Source organism: Ochotona princeps, chromosome 16, assembly GCF_030435755.1.
Source record: "Ochotona princeps isolate mOchPri1 chromosome 16, mOchPri1.hap1, whole genome shotgun sequence".
Lineage (NCBI taxonomy): Eukaryota > Metazoa > Chordata > Mammalia > Lagomorpha > Ochotonidae > Ochotona > Ochotona princeps.
The window spans coordinates 9,686,091-9,706,580 of record NC_080847.1 but is presented as its reverse complement, the minus strand read 5'-3'; the positions used below and the strand labels follow the sequence as shown (position 1 = coordinate 9,706,580).

General features: G+C 54.2%; 2 protein-coding genes across 4 annotated transcripts in view; one reads left to right on the top strand and one right to left on the bottom strand.

Annotated features, from left to right (window-relative positions):
- Positions 1-1,354, top strand: part of PDPR (pyruvate dehydrogenase phosphatase regulatory subunit) — a 46,830-nt gene extending 45,476 nt beyond the window's left edge. For all 3 annotated transcript variants that reach the window (XM_058674995.1, XM_004584026.3, XM_058674996.1), the window contains one exon: positions 339-1,354. In XM_058674995.1, coding sequence (XP_058530978.1) covers positions 339-743 — 405 coding nt within the window. In that variant the 3' untranslated portion in view covers positions 744-1,354. The remainder of the gene's footprint in view (positions 1-338) is intronic.
- A 16,132-nt stretch (positions 1,355-17,486) lies between these two features.
- The window catches only part of GLG1 (golgi glycoprotein 1), a 90,822-nt gene continuing 87,818 nt past the window's right edge, over positions 17,487-20,490 (bottom strand). The window contains exons 25-26 of the mRNA XM_004584027.2: positions 20,040-20,146; positions 17,487-17,990 (exon numbers count right to left, since the gene is read on the bottom strand). Coding sequence (XP_004584084.2) covers positions 17,823-17,990; positions 20,040-20,146 — 275 coding nt within the window. The 3' untranslated portion in view covers positions 17,487-17,822. The remainder of the gene's footprint in view (positions 17,991-20,039; positions 20,147-20,490) is intronic.

The window sequence follows — 20,490 nt, the reverse complement described above, 5'->3', positions numbered from 1 at the left end:
CCATTGTAGTAGTTTCTTGTATTCTGGTCTTATCACAGGTATTAAGTGTTTATACACACACATAACACTCACCCCCCAGACTTGCTGGGATTAAAGAAAAGCAGTTTGGAATGATCCTAGGAGCAACTTTTGAGTATTGACTTCACAGTCCAATTTTGCAAGGATGTCTGATTGAAAATGTGCTTAACAGAAAATGTGTACTTCTGCTGTTGAGAGGAATTCTGCTCCCTTTTAATACCCTGAATGCAGTTTGTCATAGAAAGCTGGTGGGAGTGGGCGGGGCGGGGCAGGGATATGCGGGGGAAGTAGGCGGGGCCAGCATGTCCTCTCTCTCCCAGGGCATGGATTTCATCGGCCGGGACGCTCTGCTGCAGCAGAAGCAGAACGGCGTGTACAAGCGCTTCACTATGTTCATCCTGGATGATCACGACACGGATCTGGACCTGTGGCCTTGGTGGGGAGAGCCCATTTATCGGAACGGGCAGTATGTGGGCCAGACCACCAGCAGTGCCTACAGCTACACCTTGGAGCGCCACGTCTGCCTGGGCTTTGTGCATAATTATTCAGAGGACACTGGGGAGGAGCAGGTGGTGACGAGTGATTTCATCAACCGGGGAGAATATGAGATCGACATTGCAGGACACCGGTTCCAGGCCAAGGCCAAGCTCTACCCTGTGACCTCCCTCTTCACACACAAGCGGCGGAAGGATGATGTAGAGCTGAGTGACTTGCATGGGAAGTAACACAGAAGGGTGGCCTCACCTCCCAGGGGAGTATCACCCACCCCGCTTCACATGCCCTTGGCTTCCCAACCTCAGCATCATTTTCAGCCTGACCTTTGAACCTTTTTGCTTTGCATCTTCTTCACCCTGCCGCCTTATCACTATCAGGGCTCTTCCTTCTGCCCATCTGCACGTGCAGGTGCCCGTGGAGGCAGGAGTCGGTCAGGAAGGCAGGCAGGACCGGGACAAGCTCCAGCTGTGGAAGTGGGTAAAGGCGACAAAAACCAAGCTGGTATCACACAGGCCTCATCCTGTGTTGCTTGGGCTAACTCCAGGTGGGCTGCAGTGTGTGCTGTAGCCTCAGGGAGCAGCTGTGCCTTCTAGCCAGGTGGACTGTCCCTGTCCCATTGTGCTATGGCCAGCACTTGAAACCTCGAGTCAGAGGACCATCATCTACCTCACTGAGGGAGAGCGGAGGGCAGCGCAGGGATGCTGTCTGGTTTGCAGCAAAGCTAGCTGTCCACCTGGCCCCGTCTTCTCTCCAGGACAGTGAGCTGGGCCTTGGGCAAGGGCAGTCTGCCTGCAGTTTGTCTCATTAATCTCTGTAATAAAAACTTGCTTTTTGTTTCTTAGCTGAGTAACAGGCCCCAGTGCTTGAGAGGGAAACACCGTGCTGCCTTTCTGTTGCTAGAAGCCTACCGCCTGGCTCTCAGAGCCCTCATCCCAGCCCTACTGCTTCTCCAAGTGGCTGCAGCCATCCAGCCTCACCTGTCCCCTCTGTGGTGACCCAGGAGTTTCACGTACATAGCTCACTTTGGAACTAAGAGGGGGTGTGGGGTGGAGGCTCCCCCTCCATGAGTAATGAGAGCTGCTGGGACCTCCAGTTGAGCTTCCGCAGCACAGCACAAATAAGCCACACAGAAATGATGGCACCGGTCCAGCAGGGTCTGAGTACGAGGGCACGTTACAAAAGGGCTCCTTTTTCCCATCTCTCTGTACTCTGAAATTGACTGGGGTTCCCCCAAAGTGTCCTGAATGTCACACTTCTGTTTCCATGGGGTATAAACTGCTATTACAAGACACTTTCTCTGTAAAGAGGAGAGGTGTTGTGTTCCCAGAGCCCAACAGTGCAACAGCAGTGGTGAAAGGCTTCAGGGGGAAGAACAGGCCCCGGGGTCAGAGCAGACCTTCCAAAGCACCTGATGGAGACCCCAGGTAACTGTGCTCCCACACACAGCGAGGACTTTGCTCCAAAACCATTTCTGGAACTGGATCCAACCAAATTAAGCATATAAAAGCCATCTCAATAGTCCAAATTGAGGTATACCATCCTCCCAGTGTGTCAAACAGAAGTTTCTAGATTTAGGTGATCTTTTCTGTACTTACTTCTAGCTAACCTTTTTAAGAAGGACTTTGTTGATGCGACATGCTTTGCTCCTCTTGTTGGAGGAGGGGTCAGTGAGGTGAAGCGAGCACTGATGACTGCTGAGAAGCACATCATCAGGACAGAGGCAGCTTGCTCTGACACTGGCCACAGCAGTGCCAATCCCTCATGTTCTCTTTGGTCCTGATGTGAGCTCTCTGCAGGTGACGGTGAGGGGACTTGCCTTGCCTTGAGCACCTGCTTTGTCTCTGCTGTCACAGCAGCCTACAGGAACCAGAGGAGTGGGAAGTGGAACTTACTAACCCACTGACGGATGGACTCTTGGAGACATCATTTGTGCCAGGGGGCCCGTGGGTTCGCCATGGGGAGCCAGCAAGTTTGACATCTTTCCCCAGGGATCTAGGCTTTGAACATGTGGCCTTAGATGGCCAGTACTTACTCCCTGACCCGTCCAGCACTCCAGCTGTGCTCTCCAGGGCTCCAGGACCTCTGGCAGGTCAGTGTTGGCAGTGTCGCCATTTTTTTGAACCTGGAAACAGAAAATTACTGCCTCAAACAAATGAAGACCCAGGGGGTTGTACATTTTCTACAAAGGTCTTCCCCCCCCATTGTTAAAAATAGACTTATTTTTATTGGAAAGTCAGATATACAGAGAGAAGGAAAGACAGAGAGAAAGATCTCGCGTCCATTGATTCACTCACTCCCCAAGTGGCCGCAATGGCCGGTGCTGTGCTGATCCGAAGCCAGGAACCCGGAACCTCTTCTGGGTCTCCCACGCAGGTGCAGGGTCCCAAGGCTTTGGGCCGTCCTCGACTGCTTTCCCAGGCCACAAGCAGGGAGCTGGATGGGAAGCACAACAGCCGGGATTAGATTTCTCGTGTTCACGAGGACTTCTCAATCCTGAGCAAACTCCTCCTGTCTTCTGGTTTCGGTCAATGGCAGACACTGCAGAGGCAGGCAGAGCGTTTCCCACACATGCATGGGGCCCAGGTCATGTATCTGCCTTCACAAAGACCAGCACTGTGTAGGAGACAGTTTCCAGAACTTGGGTACTAACGAAGAAATGCAGTGCTTGCCTGGCCAGGGAGGGGACACCTGTGACCCTTCTCTGATGCCACCTGACTGCACACCCAGGCCACCCCTGCCTGTGCAGCCAGGATTGGGTGGCAGTGGCTCTGTGTCCAGGCTCACTCCCACAGGAAGGGCAGTGTCAGGCCAGCCGGTGATGGTTCACTCAGCCTGCCTCCCACACGCAGGCTGAGCACCCGGGCGGTGCTCTCATGGCCTCAAGGAGACACCACAGGCGCTCAACAGGCCAGCAGCTTGCTGCTGCTGCTCATCCCCCAAGCCCACGAGATAGCAAAGTGCACAGTTGGGATGCAGCTCAGAGCCTCATGGCCAGACTACGATGCTTGGACACGGGCTGTCCCCCAGTGCTGCAGCCTGTGCTGCCTGTCACCACAGACCGCTGCTGCTGAAGTCTGTGTACATGGAGGTCATCCCCAGCCAGTCCTGGGAACAGTCTCCAAAGTCTACACAGCAAACTTTTAAGACACCTGTTTGTGGAAATGTGAGCCATTCTAAAGATCACATAAAGGGGACTGATTTTGTTTGGGGGCTAGGGTGCACCAAATGTTAACATCCTACCTCAGTAATTTTGAAATGGTAAATAAATTATCAGAGTATTACTTAGGGGCTTGCACAGTGGCATAATCAGCTAATCCTCTGCCTGCAGTGCTGGCATCCCCATGAGTGCTGGTTCAAGTCCTACCTACTCCACTTTCAATTTACTTCCCTGCTGATGCAGCTGGAAAAGCACTGGAGGACAGCCCCAATCATCCACGTGGGAGACACGCACACAGCTCCTGGTGTTGCAGCTATTTGGGAAATGAACTCGTGGGTGAAAAAAAAAATCTGTCTTTCTCTCTAATTCTGCCTTTCAAATAAACTAATCCTGGGCCTGGCATGATAGCATAGTGGTTAAAATCCTCACCTTGAATGCTCTGGGATCCCATCTGGCAGCTCCACTTCCCATCCAGCTCCCTGCTTGTGGCCTGGGAAAGCAGTCGAGGACGGCCCAAAGCCTTGGGACCCTGCACCTGCGTGGGAGACCCGGAAGAGGTTCCGGGTTCCTGGCTTCGGATCAGCACGGCACCGGCCGTTGCAGTCACTTGGGGCGTGAATCAGTGGATGGAAGAGCTGTCTCTTCTCTCTATAAATGACTTTCCAATAAAAAAATCAATCTTGAAAGAAAAAAACAAAATTTACAATCTATTCAGTGGTCTCCAGGCATATGGGAACTGGAAACACCACCACCACTTGGTGAAAAAACCATTCAGCAGGGTCTTCCACGGCCTCCGGGTATTGGCATAAGAGGTGCTGGGTCTCCTCAGGTAAAAAGGGCTGTGCTGTCCTGATCACCTGAGGATGCAGCCTCTCAAACTTCTGTGGGGCCCCGAGGAGCATGACCTGGAGGGCTAACTTGTGGGTGCCGGTGCAGTCGGCAGGGATGGGGCGACTCATTCCGCTTGCAGCTGTTGCTCCACCAGGGGTCAGTGTCTGAGGGAGGATGGGTTACAGCAGCCCCCGAGCAAGGAAAACAGGTTAACCACCACATATAATAAATCTTAAAAAAAAAAAAAATCTTTAGGTGCAGGGGCACAACAGGCTAATCCTCCGCTTTAGAGCTCTGGTTTCTCCTACAGGCTCCAGTTCTAGCTCTGTCTATTCTACTTCCAATCCACCTCTCTGCTTATTACCTTGGAACACAGCAGAGGATGGTTCAAGTACTTGGGCCCCTGCCCCCATGTGGGAGACCTGGAGGAAGCTCCTGGCTCCTGGCTTCAGATCAGCCTAGCTCTGGCCTTTGCAGCCATTTGGGGAGTGAACCAGTGGACAGAATGTCTGTCTCCTCTGTAAACTCTGCCTTTCAAGTAATAAACAAAATGTTTAAAGAAGGGAAAAAAAAGTTACAGAGAAAGAGGGAGGAAAGGGGGAAGAGACACACAGAGAAATCTAGCTACTAAAGGTTCACTCCCCAAGAAGCTTCAACGGTGAGGCAGAGCCAGGAAATTCAGCTGGGTCTCCCATGTGGATGGCAAGGACTCAAGCAAGTGGGCCATCTGCCAGTGCTTTCCCAGGTGCATTAGCAGGGAGCTGGACTGGAAGTGGAGCTGCCAGGTCTGGGACCAGTGACCATATGTCGAGATGCTGGTCTCACAGGCAGCAGCCTCACTTGCTGTCGTAACTCTTCGCCCAAGATAAAATACATCTAATGGGTCCCTCCTCATAGCGTAGCAGTTAAAGTCCTTGCATTGAATGTGCCAGGGTCCCATATGGGCACCGGTTCTAATCCCAGCAGCCCCGCTTCCCATCCAGCTCCCTGCTTGTGGTCTGGGAAAGCAGGAGAGGACGGCCCAAAGTTTTGGGACCCTGCACTCATATGGAAGATCTGGAAAAGGCTCCTAGCTTCAGCCTGGCTCAGCTCCAGCTGTTGCGGCCACTTGGGGAGTGAACCATTGGACGGAGGATCATCTTCTGTGTCTCTCCTCCTCTCTGTATATCTGCCTTTCCAACAAAAAATAAATCTTTAAAAAAAATACATCTGATACATCAAAGCCACCAGAGCAGGCCACACATCGGGCACCCTGGCATGGCTGGGAGGCTGGGTGTGGCTTCTCCCCTTATCTCTCCTTTCCCCCAAATACAGGAAAGAAACAATGGTCTCACCCACTTTAGTCCTTGACCATTCGCACCCTAATCAGCTAGGTAAAAACAATCAAAAGTAAAATAATAATATATCTGATAAATTATTGAGCAGGGACAGCAAAAGTGGAAACCATGACGGAGAACGAAACCCTCGACAATCTTTAAGGAGGAGATGATATGGTGGTAGCCTCTCAGAGTTCAACCTTGCTTGTAACCACACGAGACCAGCAGGTGGCGCTCATCCTCCCGCCGGGTGTATGCTGTCAGCTGTACCCCTGAAACTCCTCCCACAGTTCCCTGCAGTCTGGCCTCATCCTCAGCCCCTGTTCCTGTGAAAGGCTCCATGCAGCCCAAGGGCAGACCCCAGGCCCTTCTATCTGGGGAATCATTTGGTCCAGCCCCTCGAAATTCTAGATTGTGGTGTTTGATCCAGAACAAGTCTTTGGGCTGGGCCTTCCCTAACTCTGGAGGCCATCATGGCCTCATTTGCTTTCCTAAGTTAGTTTTTTTGTTCCTGAAGATCTGTTTATTTGCAAGCTTGGCAGTGATGCAGTTCATTAATCCTTCTCCCGCAATGCCAGCTGGTATGAGTCCCGGCTGCTGCACTGCCAACCCAGCTCCAGTTTATGGACTGGGAAAGCAGCAGCAGATGGTACAAGTCCTTGGGACCCTGAACACACATGGGAGATCTGGGAAAAGCTCCTAGCTTCAAATCAGCTTAGCTCTGGCTACCATAGCCATCTGGGGAGTGAACCAGTGGGTGGAAGATCTCTTCTCTAGATAAAAATCTTCTCTTCAAGGGCCCCGCACGGTGGCCTAGTGGCTAAAGTCCTCGCTTTCAACACACCAGGATCCCATATGGGCGCAGGTTCTAATCCTGGCAGCTCTACTTCCCATCCAGCTTCCTGCTTGTGGCCAGGGAAAGCAGTCAAGGATGGCCCAAAGCCTTGGGACCCTGCACCCGTGTGAGAGACCCAGAAGAAGCTCCTGGCTCCTGGCTTTGGATTAGCTCAGCTCCAGCCGTTGCGGCCACTTGCGGAGTGAGCCACTGGACGGAAGATCTTCCTTTGTCTCTCCTCCTCTCCGTATATCTGACTTCCCATTAAAAATAAATCTTTAGGGCCTCGCAGCGTGGCCTAGTGGCTAAAGTCCTCGCCTTGAACGCCCCAGGATCCCATATGGGCGCCAGTTCTAATCCTGGCAGCTCCACTTCCCTCCCTGCTTGTGGCCTGGGAAAGCAGTCAAGGACGGCCCAAGGCTTTGGGACCCTGCACCCGTGTGGGAGACCCGGAGGAGTTTCCTGGTTCCCGGCTTCAGATCAGTGCAGCACCAGCCGTTGTGCTCACACGGGGAGTGAATTATCGGACGGAAGATCTTCCTGTCTCTCTTCTTCTCTGTATATCTGACTTTGTAACAAAAATTAATAAAATCTTAAAAAAAATAAATCATTAAACAAAATCTCCTTTTCAGATACAAACCAAAGGAAAATAGCTCCTCTTCCCCACTTTTACTACATACCAGGACTTAGTACTGGGGCCTTCAATTCCAACCCATCACTAGAGGGTTCCTTCCTATAAGTTTCTTTTCCAACACTGAGAAGCCTGACCCTGTATCTTCAACAGACACATTCTCTTCCATTTCCAAGAGTTGGTCTCAGTGGAGCCATCACATCAGCTGAGAATATCATGGCAAAAATGTGTTCTGGGGGAGAGGTTGCAGAGCAGGCTAAGCTGCTACTTGGGCTGTGCACATCACAAGATGTATATCAAGCGCCTGTGGCTGCCAGCTCCCCAGTTCCAACCAAACTTCCTGCTAATACACATGGGAGGCTCCTGTCACTCACATAGGAGACTCTGATGGAGTTCCTAGCTTCTGGTCTTCAAATCAATATAAAAAAAAATTATTTGTATTTACAGGCAGAGCAACAGAAAGGGAGGGAGAGTGACAGTTATCTCCAACTGGCCACAACAGCCAGGGCTGGGCCAGACCAAAGCCAGGAGCCTGGAACTCCATCCTGGTCTTCCACTTAAGGAGCGGGAGTTAGTATTCCCAAGCATTAGTGCGAAGCTGAACAGGAAGTGAGGCAGCCAGGACATGAACTGGCATTCCAGTATGGGCCACCAGCATCGTAAGTGGTGGTTAACCCATACTGTCTCAATGCTGATCCCTAAATTAATCCCTAAATTAATCTTTTAAAAATGCATTTAGAGGGGAGGGGATAAGGGAAATCCCAGGCCCTATAGAACCGTGTCATAAAATAACAAAAAGATGTAATACTTTAAAAAACGCATTTAACACACCAAACCCACTGAAAATCATAGCGCAGCCTGGCACCTTACACATGCTCACAATACTTACATCAGACAATATCACACCAAATAACCGAATGCAATCCTATTTTAGAAGAAGCTTTCGAAAATCTCACACAGAGACTCCCGTGTGCATTCTGTGGATATGATGGGAAAACACAATCTTCCAAACACGGGCCACACCAGGCTCTCGCTCAGAATGGTAATGTCCCCTCCTGAAGGTGGGATCAACAGGACTGTGCTTGGCTGCTCTCCCAGCATCCAGAAACAATGTGGCCACCACAGCTAGTGTGGGGCATGAGAACAATGTCAGAAACTAGCTACTCCGACCACTGAATGCCTGCCACTTTGCCCCCACCAGAAGCCAAAGCTAAGTCCAATGCTGGTGATTTGGGAGCACCTGTATTAGCTCTATCCTGATCATGCAGCAAGTAGACATGCCCACACCACACTACCATGACAAACAAACTGGCTTGTCCATCAATATTGCTTCCTAACATTATTTACTTGAAAGGCAGAATTCGAGCTCTCCCATCAGATGAATCAATCCTGAAGTGACTACAATGGGTAGCATTGGGCCAGACTGAAGCCAGGATCCAGAACCTTCACCCAGGTCTCCCATGTGAGTGCAGGGGCCCCAGCACTTGGGCCATCCTCTTCTGCTTTCCCAGGCACACTGGCAGGGGGATAGATCTGAAGTGGAATAGTTGGGACAAGAACTGGCATCCATATGGGACGTGGGTTCTTTGGATGGAGACTTCACTAACTATACCTATGTATCAACCACTCACATTCTATCTTTGAGAGGACCAACTGGGGCTGCTCTGAAGGTTCAACTGATTAATCCTCTACCACCAAGCACCAGCAATCCATATGGGCAGTGGTTCATGTCCCAGCTGCTCCAATTTCCTTCTAGCTCTCTGCTTGTGGCCTGGGAAAGCAGCAAAAGATGGTCCAAAGCTTTGAGAACCTGCATTGGTGTGGGAGACCAGGAAGAAGTTCCTGGCTCTGAATTGGCTCAGATCCGGCTGTTGTGGCCACTTGAGGAGTGAACCAATGGATGGAAGATCTTTCTGTCTGTGTAAATCTGATCAGCCTTTCTAACAAAAACAAAATTTTAAAAGCAGAGATTTGTGTGTATTTTTGGTCATTACTTTCTATATTCTGCTCTGCCCTGAGACAAAAAGGTCAGCAGCTGGGGGGTCTGTCCACCACACCACAGACAGTGCTCTCAGCTGCATCTCCAAGGACACTCCTGGGCACCATCCATGCACTTGACCTCCCCACAGCTGCCAACACCACTGGCTACTCCTCCCTCACATGGTGCCCTGAGCTTATTTCCACAGCCCCCTCCCTGATGGCATCACTGCTGGCTCCCCCTCCCCGTCCTGCCCACCACATCCCTGGTGCCCTGAAGTCCCTCAGGATTCTCAGACCCACTCCTCCTCCACTTCTGCACCCTCCCCCACAGTGTGACTCCCGGCTCACCCACCACAACCCTCCACTTCAGACCTGCAGGTGCAGTGCCGAGGGCCCACTGTACCCAGTCCATAGCTGCACCAAGCACACCCAACAGGAACACATCTATGCCACCTCCACACTGCCCACTTTCTTTGTCCCCGGGACATGGACTCCTGGTTCCCTGGGGTTGTCCTGGGCTCTTCCCCCTCCCTCACATCCCCTGTGCAGCCATCAAGGCCAGGGGCGTCTACACCTCAATCCAGGTGCTGCTCGCCGTCTCCACTGCCAGCCCCTGCGCGCAGACTGTCCGCGGGCTCCCGTGATTCCTGGGGGGCTGCCAGGCGAGCCCTGCACACCTTTGTCTCACGCACCCTCTTCTCAGAGCACAGCTCCCAGGACTCCCTCTGCCCTCAGGGCAAGGCCCCTCACAAAGGATTTCTTAGTTCTCCTGTCATTTTTCCTGTAATTCCTCCACCATGTCAGGTGTGAACTTCCACCTCCAGGACGTGAGCACAGGCTGCTCTCTGCCTGCCATACTTCCTGTCTCCTCTCCCCAGATGAAGACAATCTCCTCCAGCACAAGCTCACCTGACATGCTTTACTGGACACGCCTCCCTACATCTATGTCCTCCTCCTCTTTTTAACTGTCTTGGAGTTTCTAATTTGAGCTCTATGCTTCAGATTCTTCACCTGTCACATGGGTAGCAATTCATCTCACATTATTGCTGCAACAATTTAATCAGACAATTCAGAAAGAATATGCCAACTGGCACCTAAGAGTCATTAGTGTATGATGGTAAATATTCCCTTACCAAAACTGAAATCTTTGAAAGTAGGGACTTTGACATTCAGCATAGGCACCTAGAAAACACTAGCGGTATATAAAAGTTTATTTAAACATCTGCATAACAGGGCCCAGCGCAATAGCCTAGTTGCTAAAGTCCTTGGCTAGCACATGCCCGGGATCCCATATGGGTGCTGGTTTTAATCCTGGCAGCCCCACTTCCCATTCAGCTCCCTGCTTGTAGCCTGGGAAAGCAGTGGAGGACAGTCCAAAGCCTTGGGACCCTGCATCCACATGGGAGACCCAGAAGAGGTTCTGGGCTCCTGGGTTCGGTTGGGAGCAGCACCGGCCATTGCAGCGTGAGTCATTAGACAGAAGATCGTCCTCTCTGTCTCTCCTCCTCTCTATATATGACTTTCCAATAAAAATAAATAAATCTTTAAAAACACATATCCATTTATCAGGGCCAGTACAATGACACAGCAGGCTAATTTTTTGGCTGCAGCACCAGCATCTCACAGGGGCACCAGTTTAAGTCTGTGCTGCTCCACTTCCAACCCAGCTCCGTGTAAGGGCCTGGGAAAGCACTGGAGGATGGGGCAAGGCTTTGGGTGTCTGCCACTTACATGGGAGACTTAGACGGAGCGCCTGGCTCCTGACCTCTGAAGAGTACTGGAAGTGAACTCGTGGATCAAGGATCTAAGTGCACCTTTCAAATAAATAAATAAATCTTACACTGCTACCCCCAGCCAGGGGCTGGCATGGTAGTACAGCAACTATCTTCAATCCTGCGGCACCAGCATCCCATGAGGGCATTGGTTCGTGTCCTGGTTATTCCACTTACAACTCAGCTCTCAGCTTATGGCCTGGGAAAGCAGCAGCAGATAGCCCAAGTCCTCGGGAGCCTGCGCCCACGTAGGAGACCCACAGGAGGCTCCTGGCTTCAATCAGCTCAACTCTGGCTGTTGGAGCCATTGGGGGAGTGAACCAGCAGACTCAAGATTTTCTCTACTTCTTTTCTCTACGCAAAATCTGCTTTCAAATAAAAATAAATATTTGCATACATACATATTACACACATTTGCCCAACTTACCCTCAGCTGAAGGAATTCCTAACAATCACACACTCAGGCACCAGTGGATTAAGCCGCAGCATGGGGCACCGCACCCCACATGAGCGTGGGTTTCCACTCCTGGTGAGGCTGGACTCAGGGCCTTGGCAACAAGAGTTTCCAAAGGCTCCCAATGCCAGAAACTGGCCTCTGGTGGACACAGATGACAGAACTGCCACCCATGCACTATCCCCACCAACGGAGAAAGTCATGGCGAGTCTCCACCAAATGCAAACCAAAATTCAAACCTGTAAACCGGTAAAACCCAGTCCCACCAGAACAGACGGTGCCCGGACTGGAACCCCACTCCATCGGGCGAACCAACAGGACTGAGAAGGCTCAGAACGCCGGGCTCCCTGATGGCCACCAGTGTGTCGCTCAGCCCTCCGCTGTGGTATTTCCAATGGGGCGCTTCACCTTCTCCTCATAAACTTTTGGCATACTTGCTGGAGGTTGTTTCCTGGCCTTTATTTCTATGCCGAGCAGAAGAAACCAGTCTTGTAGTTCTTACTACCTGGCTACTCACTCCCGCCCACACAGCTTTCTGCTAGAGGTTTGCGCAAAGAACGCAGCAGGTGCGGATCAGGGGCTCGGGCCCCAGGCCCACTTACCCACCTGACAGTCCTGGACTTAGTTCCCGCCCCCCTAGCTTCAACAGGGCCCAGCAACAGATGCTGGAAGTTTTTCCGAGGAGTAAATCAGCAGATGGAACTCTGAGCTCCGGGCACACAAAAATATAAATCTACACACCATGAAACCACGCTCCAGGAGGTTCTGACCCCGCGGCTCCTTACGCGCCCAGGCGGCCCCATCACTGACAAAGCGGATCTTCCTGCTGGGTCCGAATCCCCAACGCCTGGGCGAAATGCACTTCAGATCCGGGCTCGGCTCTGCCCATCACACACATCAACACGACAGCTCACGGCCCCGGCCCGCCCTTGTCCGACCCACTCCCCACACACGCCCGGTCCTGCGGGAAGCACAGCTGGGCCGCAGCCGGCGCCTCAACGCGGGAAAAGCCGCTGCACCTGCCCAGACGCACCAGCCGGCTCCACGCCGAGCGGCCGCCACCCGCCAGCCCACCGGCCGCCCTGGGCACCGAGCGCCACGCACGCCCGGGGCGCGGACCCCCGGGACCCGGCGGCCCCGACCGCGGAGCCGGCCCCGCGCCACACCGAGGCGTCCGGAGGCCTCCGGGGGGCCCGGGGCGCTGAGGCCGCGCGGCAGCCTGCTCACCTCTCGGGGCCCCACGGGCTCCCGCTCCGGAACGGCTCGGCGGCAGCGAGCGGGCGTCCACGACGGTCGCCGGGGGTCGCGGCAGGCCGGCAGCGAGGACCGGGGGCCCTGAGGCGGCGCGACCTCCGAGAAACAAAGTTCCGAGGCAGCCGCGGCCGCGACCTTCCGCGCTCTACCCTCCCTCCGCAAGGGTACGGCGGGCGCGCCACCCGGCCGCGCAGCCGCGCCGTGACGCCACCGCGGTGGCCCCGCCCCTGCCGCGTGGGCTTGTTTGGGTCTCGCGAGGCCCCGCCCAGGTCGGGGCGTGACCGCGAGGGCGGCGTGGGCGGCTCCCTTCCGTCCCGAGCCGGGTCCGGTCCGCCCCGCACTGCCCGCGGCCCGCTCCGGCCCAGGCGGCCTTCGGCCCCGCGCACCCCCTTACTCCCTGCGGACGAGGGCGAGCGCGTGGACGCGGGACCGCGCCTCACCCGCCAGCAGCTGTAGAGCGTCTGAAGTGCAGCATCTCTGGTTCTTGGCTCCCCGTGTGCAAAATATCCCTTAGAAAAACAACTGCTTTCTGGAGCAATTTTTTTTAAAGATTTTATTATTATTATTGGAAAGCCGGATATACAGAGAGGAGGAGAGACAGAGAGGAAGATCCTCCATCCGATGATTCACTCCCCAAGTGGGATAGGCAGGCCCCATTCTGTGCACGGAAATCACAGCAGTGAGAACAGTGCTCATTCTAGGGTTTCTGCTGGGCAGTTCAGGCCAGGGTGCTGGTGCTGTGGCGCCCCCTGGAGCTGGGCTGAGTGCTGACATGGAACTGGAGGCAAGGTGCCCTGCACAGGATGGGGGCAGGATGCCTGAAGGTTGCCCCAGGCTCCCTGGGCAGAGGAGCCAGAGCAGCCAGCACTCAGGTCCCAGCCCCCCAAGGCCCTTTCTCCCTTCTCATCCACCCTTCCTCCTTTGCCCTCCCATACTTACCAGCCTCCATGTGGCAGCTGATGACTGCAAATTCAAGGTGTTTTGCAAAGCCATCCTGCACCCCAGGTTACTGTTTCCTCTCTTACTACATGACCTGTGACTATGACTGCAGTAGGATATTACCACTTCAAGAAATCCCTGCTACCACGCAGTTGTTTTTAAAACCCACAGACTAGCTTCACTGAGAGCAAGGCAGGAAGAAAGGCCCGGACAGGCCCCTGGGGTCTGTGTGCAAGGGTGGCACTTGGGCACAGTCCACAGGCCTGTTCCACCCCAGGGACAGGCTGGAGTGACGGGACACATCAGGCTCCCTCTCTTACACAGACTGGGAGCTCGGGGTGTGAACAGCAAGCCGCTGGCAAGTACAGGCCCTGCCTGCAGCTCCCCAAGCCTGTCCGAGCCAAGCAGGTGGTAGGAGATTCCTCCCAGTCACCACAGAGAAGATGTAACAAGTAAAAGCCTGCAAACTCTTTATTAAATTCTCCCGTTTCATTCTGTACAGAAAAAAAAGCACATTATGTTCAGAATCTCAGTAACATCTCAGAATCACACAGCATGAACATGTGAAAACAAGGACCTGTCAGGGTCTTAGACAGAGAGGAAACCCATTTTACAAACAGGCCGTTCATTGTACTTTCTTTTCTTGCTTAAAAAAGAAACCAAACACCCCTCTACCCTGAGCACCGCAGCCTGACCTGGGCACCTGGCAGAGGCCATGCTTGGCTCTGGATGCCACCTTTGTGTGGTGGGGGGAGGCAAAGCGCAGGACAGAGGTACTTCCTCAGCTTCCCCGCCACCCTGTGCTGAGAGGGCTGGCGGGTGGGGAGAGCCCTGCTCTGTTTGCCAGGCAACAATCAGTTGGCTCCAGGGAGCCCACCTCCTGGAAAATTTTGTCTGGGTTGGGTGGGGAGCTGCGTTTTAGACATGACTGCTCTGAAGTGTGACCCTGGGCCTGGGGGAGGTTCCTGGGAGATGGGGGCACCTGGGAAGCACAGCATGGTGGTGAAGGGCTGCGCAAGTGTCCTTGAGGGCCGGGAGAGCTCAGCACACCAGGACGCTGCATCGTATGAACCGCTTGGGCGCTGCCCAGGCGGTAGGTGGCCAGCTCCTAGCAGCTGAGGTCCGTCCCCATGCACCCACACTCGGCCTGCTGTGTCAGGCTGGGCTGACCTCGTCCCAAGGGACTCAAGCGTTTACTTCAAGTCAGTCAAACCTGCCCTCCTTGTGTGACACCATGGCAGACCTGTGGAAGAGAAGCAGTGCCACATGTGGGGAGGACAGGAGAGTTCCAGAAGCCGTGTTGATCTGCCAGGGGGAATCTTCTCTTGGGAAGGACGCAGAAGCCATCCACACCCCCTTTCTCCTTGGCTGGTAAGGTCAATGTGGACATCCTCACCACTGGGTTCTGCAAAATTTGGAAGAAATGAAATCTGAGAGCAGCCTTCGGGGCCATCTTGCAAAGAAGCAGTGTCTCCCAGCCTCTCAGAGGAAGTGAGGGCAGAAACGTGAGATAACACTTGCTTGTCAGCAGCGTGAGGATGTCCCCAGCTTCTGAGGACAGAAGCAAGGATGGGTGTGAACCTTGGCCTGTGGTGTGGCTCCCTGTTTGCACATCTGGCCTGCAGCTCGTCTTGGGACAGTGGCAGTGGCAGTGGCAGCGAAGATCAGGGTGTGCCAAGGTGAAGGTCAGGCTCCAGGGTCACATGTGCAGCAGGAGCAGCTGATTTGGTCCCTGCTATGGGATCCAGGCTTCTGAGCAGCCACCCTGCACGGCCTCCAGGAAGCAGCCTGGGCTCCGGGGACCTTGGGTGGTGGAGCTCACGATGGGGAGGAGTCCCTAGCCAGCAGCAAGGCCACAGGACAGGGAGCTGCTACTGTCCTTCAGCAAGTGCCTGAAGCCCTGACCTTGGCAAAACCTCATGACCAGCTCCCACATCTGAAGAAATCAAGGCAAGGGTCAGGTCCACCATCGGCTCGTGCACCCGGGGCAGGGCTCTCAAGCAGGTGATTCTCGAGCACCCAGGTGGACCTAGGACACCAGGGTCAGGACCCCGCGTGCCCGTTATGCAAATGAGATGCAGATGCAGAACAATCATGGCCTGGCTGTGGGTACAGATGGTGCCGGGTCACCTAGACCTAAGGAAGTTCAGGCTTCTACCCGGGAGTGCCCAAGGGGCCATCATGGGACCTCCTCCATGGGGACAACAGCTATTTGAAGACACCACAGTGGGACTCTTTCTATCCCAACTGCTTCTAAAGGCAACAGATATCCCACAAACCAAAATCATCATACTTTTCACATCTACTACAGACAGCTAGCAGGCTTTTTGCGCAGGTGGGACACGGCAGAGGTGGTAGACCTGAACCCTGTCCTGCCAACCATGGGGCACTTGCTCTTGCAGGACACTCACAGCTCTCGTGCTGAAGCTTCAGCATCCCAAACCAACCTAGAGGGGCACCCCGGCGGCAGGTGGGAGCGGGTGTGCTGCACACATGTCATGTGGTTCAAGTTGTAAGTGGTTAGAGAATCCCAGCGTGGGTGTAGAGTTAGAAAGGCCTAAGAGCTTGACCGTGGGTGCCAGGGGCTCTGCAGCTTCCCCTGGAGGCTCAGGCTGCCCTGGGCAGAGATACACAGGTGGCTCCTGGAATGCAGTGCCTCCAGGAAAGGCAGCCAAGGAGAAAGGAAAGGAAGAAAAACACAGAACCCAAACAGATGTCAGTCAGGTCGGAAGGGAGGCAGTTGGAGCAGCTGCCCCTTGTGCTGGATCCACTGTGGGGAACACAGCCAGCTACAAGGGCCTGTCTTGGGGAGCAGAGGGAAGGGCCCCGTGCACAGGCTGTGGTGTGGGGACAGTTGTAGGCACGTGATTTATAATACTTCGTGGATATCTAACAGGTTAATAAAATATATATTATATAAATATATCTCCTACTGTACACGTCGCCCTCCTGTGCAGTCCCTGGCCCTCATGGCCCCACTTGGGCGAAGACACGCCCACCTGGATATGCTGCCGCTGCTGCCCCCCACATACCCCAGGCCTGGTGGTCAGGAATACTGCCCCTATGGAGCATGGCTTCTAGAAGAGAGCAACGGACCACCAATGGACGACATGGAGCCAAAGCCTACCAGAACACTCACACGCAGCAGACGACAGAAAGAAAAAACCGGAGAAAAGTCCTCCATGTTTTAATGTAGGAACTTGCACACACTCTCCTTGAAGAGGCCCGGAGGAGCTTGTCGGGGGAGTTTGCCTGGAGTGTGCAGAGCTCACGCTGAGCCCACCTTGAGCCCCTCGAGGCGGCTGTCTCTGACCAGAACTGTCGCAGCAAGCAGCCAGAGCCCTGTCCTTCCCGCCTGCACCGCATCCCCCCCCAGTCACACCTCAGGCTGAAGCAGGGGACTTCCATGGGGCTGGTCCAAGGTGACTGAGTTCTGGGGGAGGAAGTTTCTGGGTACTTGGATCCTAGCATCTGGGTGCAGCACGACGGATGCCCAGCCTCATCCAGCTTTGCAAACTTCCGATGCCCTCCTGTCCTATGAGCCCTTGGCAAAAGGGGGCTTGTGCTTTGCTCCACTGAGATGAGATCACAGGAACACCCGTGGCCGTGTGGCTGTGCCCTGCAGGGCCGGTGGCGTGGGAAAGGGAAGCATTACTCCTGTAGCGGCAGCCTGGGCAGTGGCTTCCTACTGTCTGGCGTCTCTCCCTCCTGATTCTGTCTTCATATCACACAGTTACACAGGAGGAGGAGGAATAGCCTCACTACACACGTTCTCCTTTCCCAAAAAGCTGCTTTCTCCTTTTTGTGGGTTTAAAAAAAAGCATTTGAGTTGCAGGTATGTGAGCTGGGGCTGGAAGTCCTGGCCATCTGTGGGCGATATGCGCCTACAGGCAGGGACACTGGAGTCGACCAGCAAAGGCAGTCACTGAGCGGCCAGCTGCCGAGGATGCACCGGGGGCCGAGGAGGAGGAGGCACGGCAGACACGGTGGATCTGGACGGGGCGGCGCGGTGGATGCCTGCTGCTGCTCTACCGTGGGTGTGGTGTCACCTCCGAGAGGCACGAGGCGAACGGGGACACTATACAGGAGGGCTGTACAAATGGGCTCTGCACAGGCAGTTCCTTTGGGGTCACGGCGACTCTACCTGTCCTTCAGCTCCCGTGTCACTCGCTTGGTGATGCGTCCGCACATGAGGCCAATCAGGAACAGAATACAGATGCTGCCACTGATCACAGACAGGATGTAGTTTTTGGATGGTGACGTCATCACTTGCATGGCAAGGTCAGAGAAGCCGTCGGCTGGGGCCACCTGGAATGAGAGAGAGACGCATCCGCTGAGAATGGGCCACAGCAGACCTGTCCCTTTAACATGTGCACTGGACAAGGGAATCGCACAGCTGGAGCTCTGGGCCGATCGCAGATTGTCCACGCCGACTGCTCCCAGACAGACATGGTGCCCAGTGCTCCTGACACTGCCTGCCCCTCGTGCCTCCCTCCCCGACGCTGCTGTAGAGGAGGACCCGCGTGTTGGGGTGTTGAGTGAAAAGGCTCACGGTCTCTGCCTCTTCATCATGTTGGATGCCTTCCTGAGGAAGCAGAGAAAAGAAGAGATGGTTGATTCTGCCTTCTAACTTTTAAAGAGTTATTTTATTTTTACCTTAATACTCTTTTAGAGAGTTACAGAGAAGAAGAGGCAGAGACAAACCTCCCATCTGCTGTTTCATTCCTCAATGGCCGCAAGACCAATGAGCCAGTCCAAAGCCAAGAGTCAGGTGCTTCTTCCAGGTCTCCCTTATGGGCACAGGGTCCCAAGGACTTGAGTTAGCCTCTTCTGCTTTCCCAGACCATAAGCAAAGAGGTGGATTGCAAGTAGAGTAGCTAGGACTTGAACTGGCACACAAATGGATGCCAGTGATGCAGGCAGAAGCTTAACCTACTAAGGCCACGCAGCCGGCCCATGCCTCCTGTTTTTTTCTCACGATGTTGTCATCAGCACTTCCTGCATTAAGCAGGGGTTGGTGTTGTGGTGTAGCATGTAAAACTGACATCTTAATCCAGCATCCCATATGGGCACTGGTTCGTATTGTGGCTGCTCCAATTCCAATCTGGCTTCCTGCTACCCACGTGTGAGACCCAGATGAATCTCCTGGCTTTGGCCTGGTCCAGCTTTGGCCATTGTAGCCGCCTGAGGAGTGAACCAACAGATGGAAGATATCTCTGACTTCCAAAATATATAAATAAATCTTCAACAGAAAAAGAGATGCACACGGGCTCCTGACAGGAGACCTCCCTGCTCTCTCAACGCGAGCGCAGCTCTAAGAGGCTCACCTGCAGTGAACTCTGCAGGGCTGCGGGGGCGCCGTCAGCGCTGGAAGGCTCCCGGTTGCTCTGAGCATCACCCCAGATGCAGGGGAGCAGAACGACTCACGCACACATGGGTGACCCTGTGTCCATCCGTGTTGACACAGCAGAGCAGGCAGGTGTGAGATGATGGAGATGTGACCATTTGCATTGGCCGAGGTAACTACCAGGGATCACAGTGAAGCCACACTCAAGTATAGCCACTCAGAGGGGCAGGGCGCAGCCACAAGGCAGCCTCTGTGACGGACATGATGCCCTCCAACTCCCTTCAAGTTAGGTATGAAGACCACTGATCATGCCCTCTAGCCTCATAACCTGTGACCTTCGAGTCTGTGGTTGAGTCTGTGGTCACTGGGTCTGTCTACCCTAGCGCAGGCTGAAACGACACCTGACACTGCACAGCTGGCAGAGTCAGAGTTTACGGGAAGGGGGGACATGGCCTCTGAGGTCAGGGTCAACCTGTACCACAAAGGGACAGCCTCACTGTATCTCTCCTGGGGACTCAAGGTTGAATGAGGGGGCGCCTATTAATCTGCTCTGCAGGCTACAAAGTGGCAAGGCTCAGAAAACCATAGCACTCTCTTCTCTATGAGCCTGGACTTCCGCAGGAAAAAGTTCTCCCCAGCCCATTCCTGCCTAGGCATCAGGCACACGCGCTAGTATTCCGTGATTTTGCTGCTCTGCTCCAGGTTCCAGGCCAGCCGAGTACTGGTCTCACACACATATCCCCACATCGTGAAAGCAAGTGTTGGGACAGCGGAGGCCGCACTCTCTCCTTCCTGAGCCTGATAGCCCCCTTCTTTTTGGGTGATTCACTATCCAGTGGTTGGGGACAGGCACTGCAGCACCAACTATGGCCCTGGGAAGGCCTGCAGACAGGGTCTGTGCAGAGACAGTGGGTCCAGGCTTGTAGAAGCCAAGGAGGTGTCCACAGACAGCTGGCCTCCAAAGGCCAAGAGCAGCGCGGGCCTCTCATGGCGGAGACGCTGGTGCTTACCTTGGCAGCGTAGCTCCACATCTCGATCCGGTCGTTGAGGCGTTTTTTGCACTCGGGCTGCAGCCTCACCCGCTTGTCCTCCAGTGCCTCCATGAGGCAGGACATTTCTGTGGGAGGGTACGGAAGAGAGGCTCTACAAAAGCACGCCACACAGGGAGGCAAGAGGAGGAGGCCGGCCACAGAACTCACATGCAGAGGCTCAACACAGCAAAATCCATTCTGGGATCAGACCTTGGCTCCAGCATGGAGAAATGATGGCTAACCCCTGGACTAGCTGTCCAACCTCAGAAAGCCACCTTTTTCTTAGGTATGCATGGCTCAGAAGCAGCTTTTCCGCCTGTGGGGGGTCCCAGATTCAAAAAGGCCTGCTGATGAAGCCCTCTGTGGCCACTGGGAAAGCTGAGGAAGCTGTTATTATTTGGGCAAGGCGGATATGTAGCCAGGGTGAGGA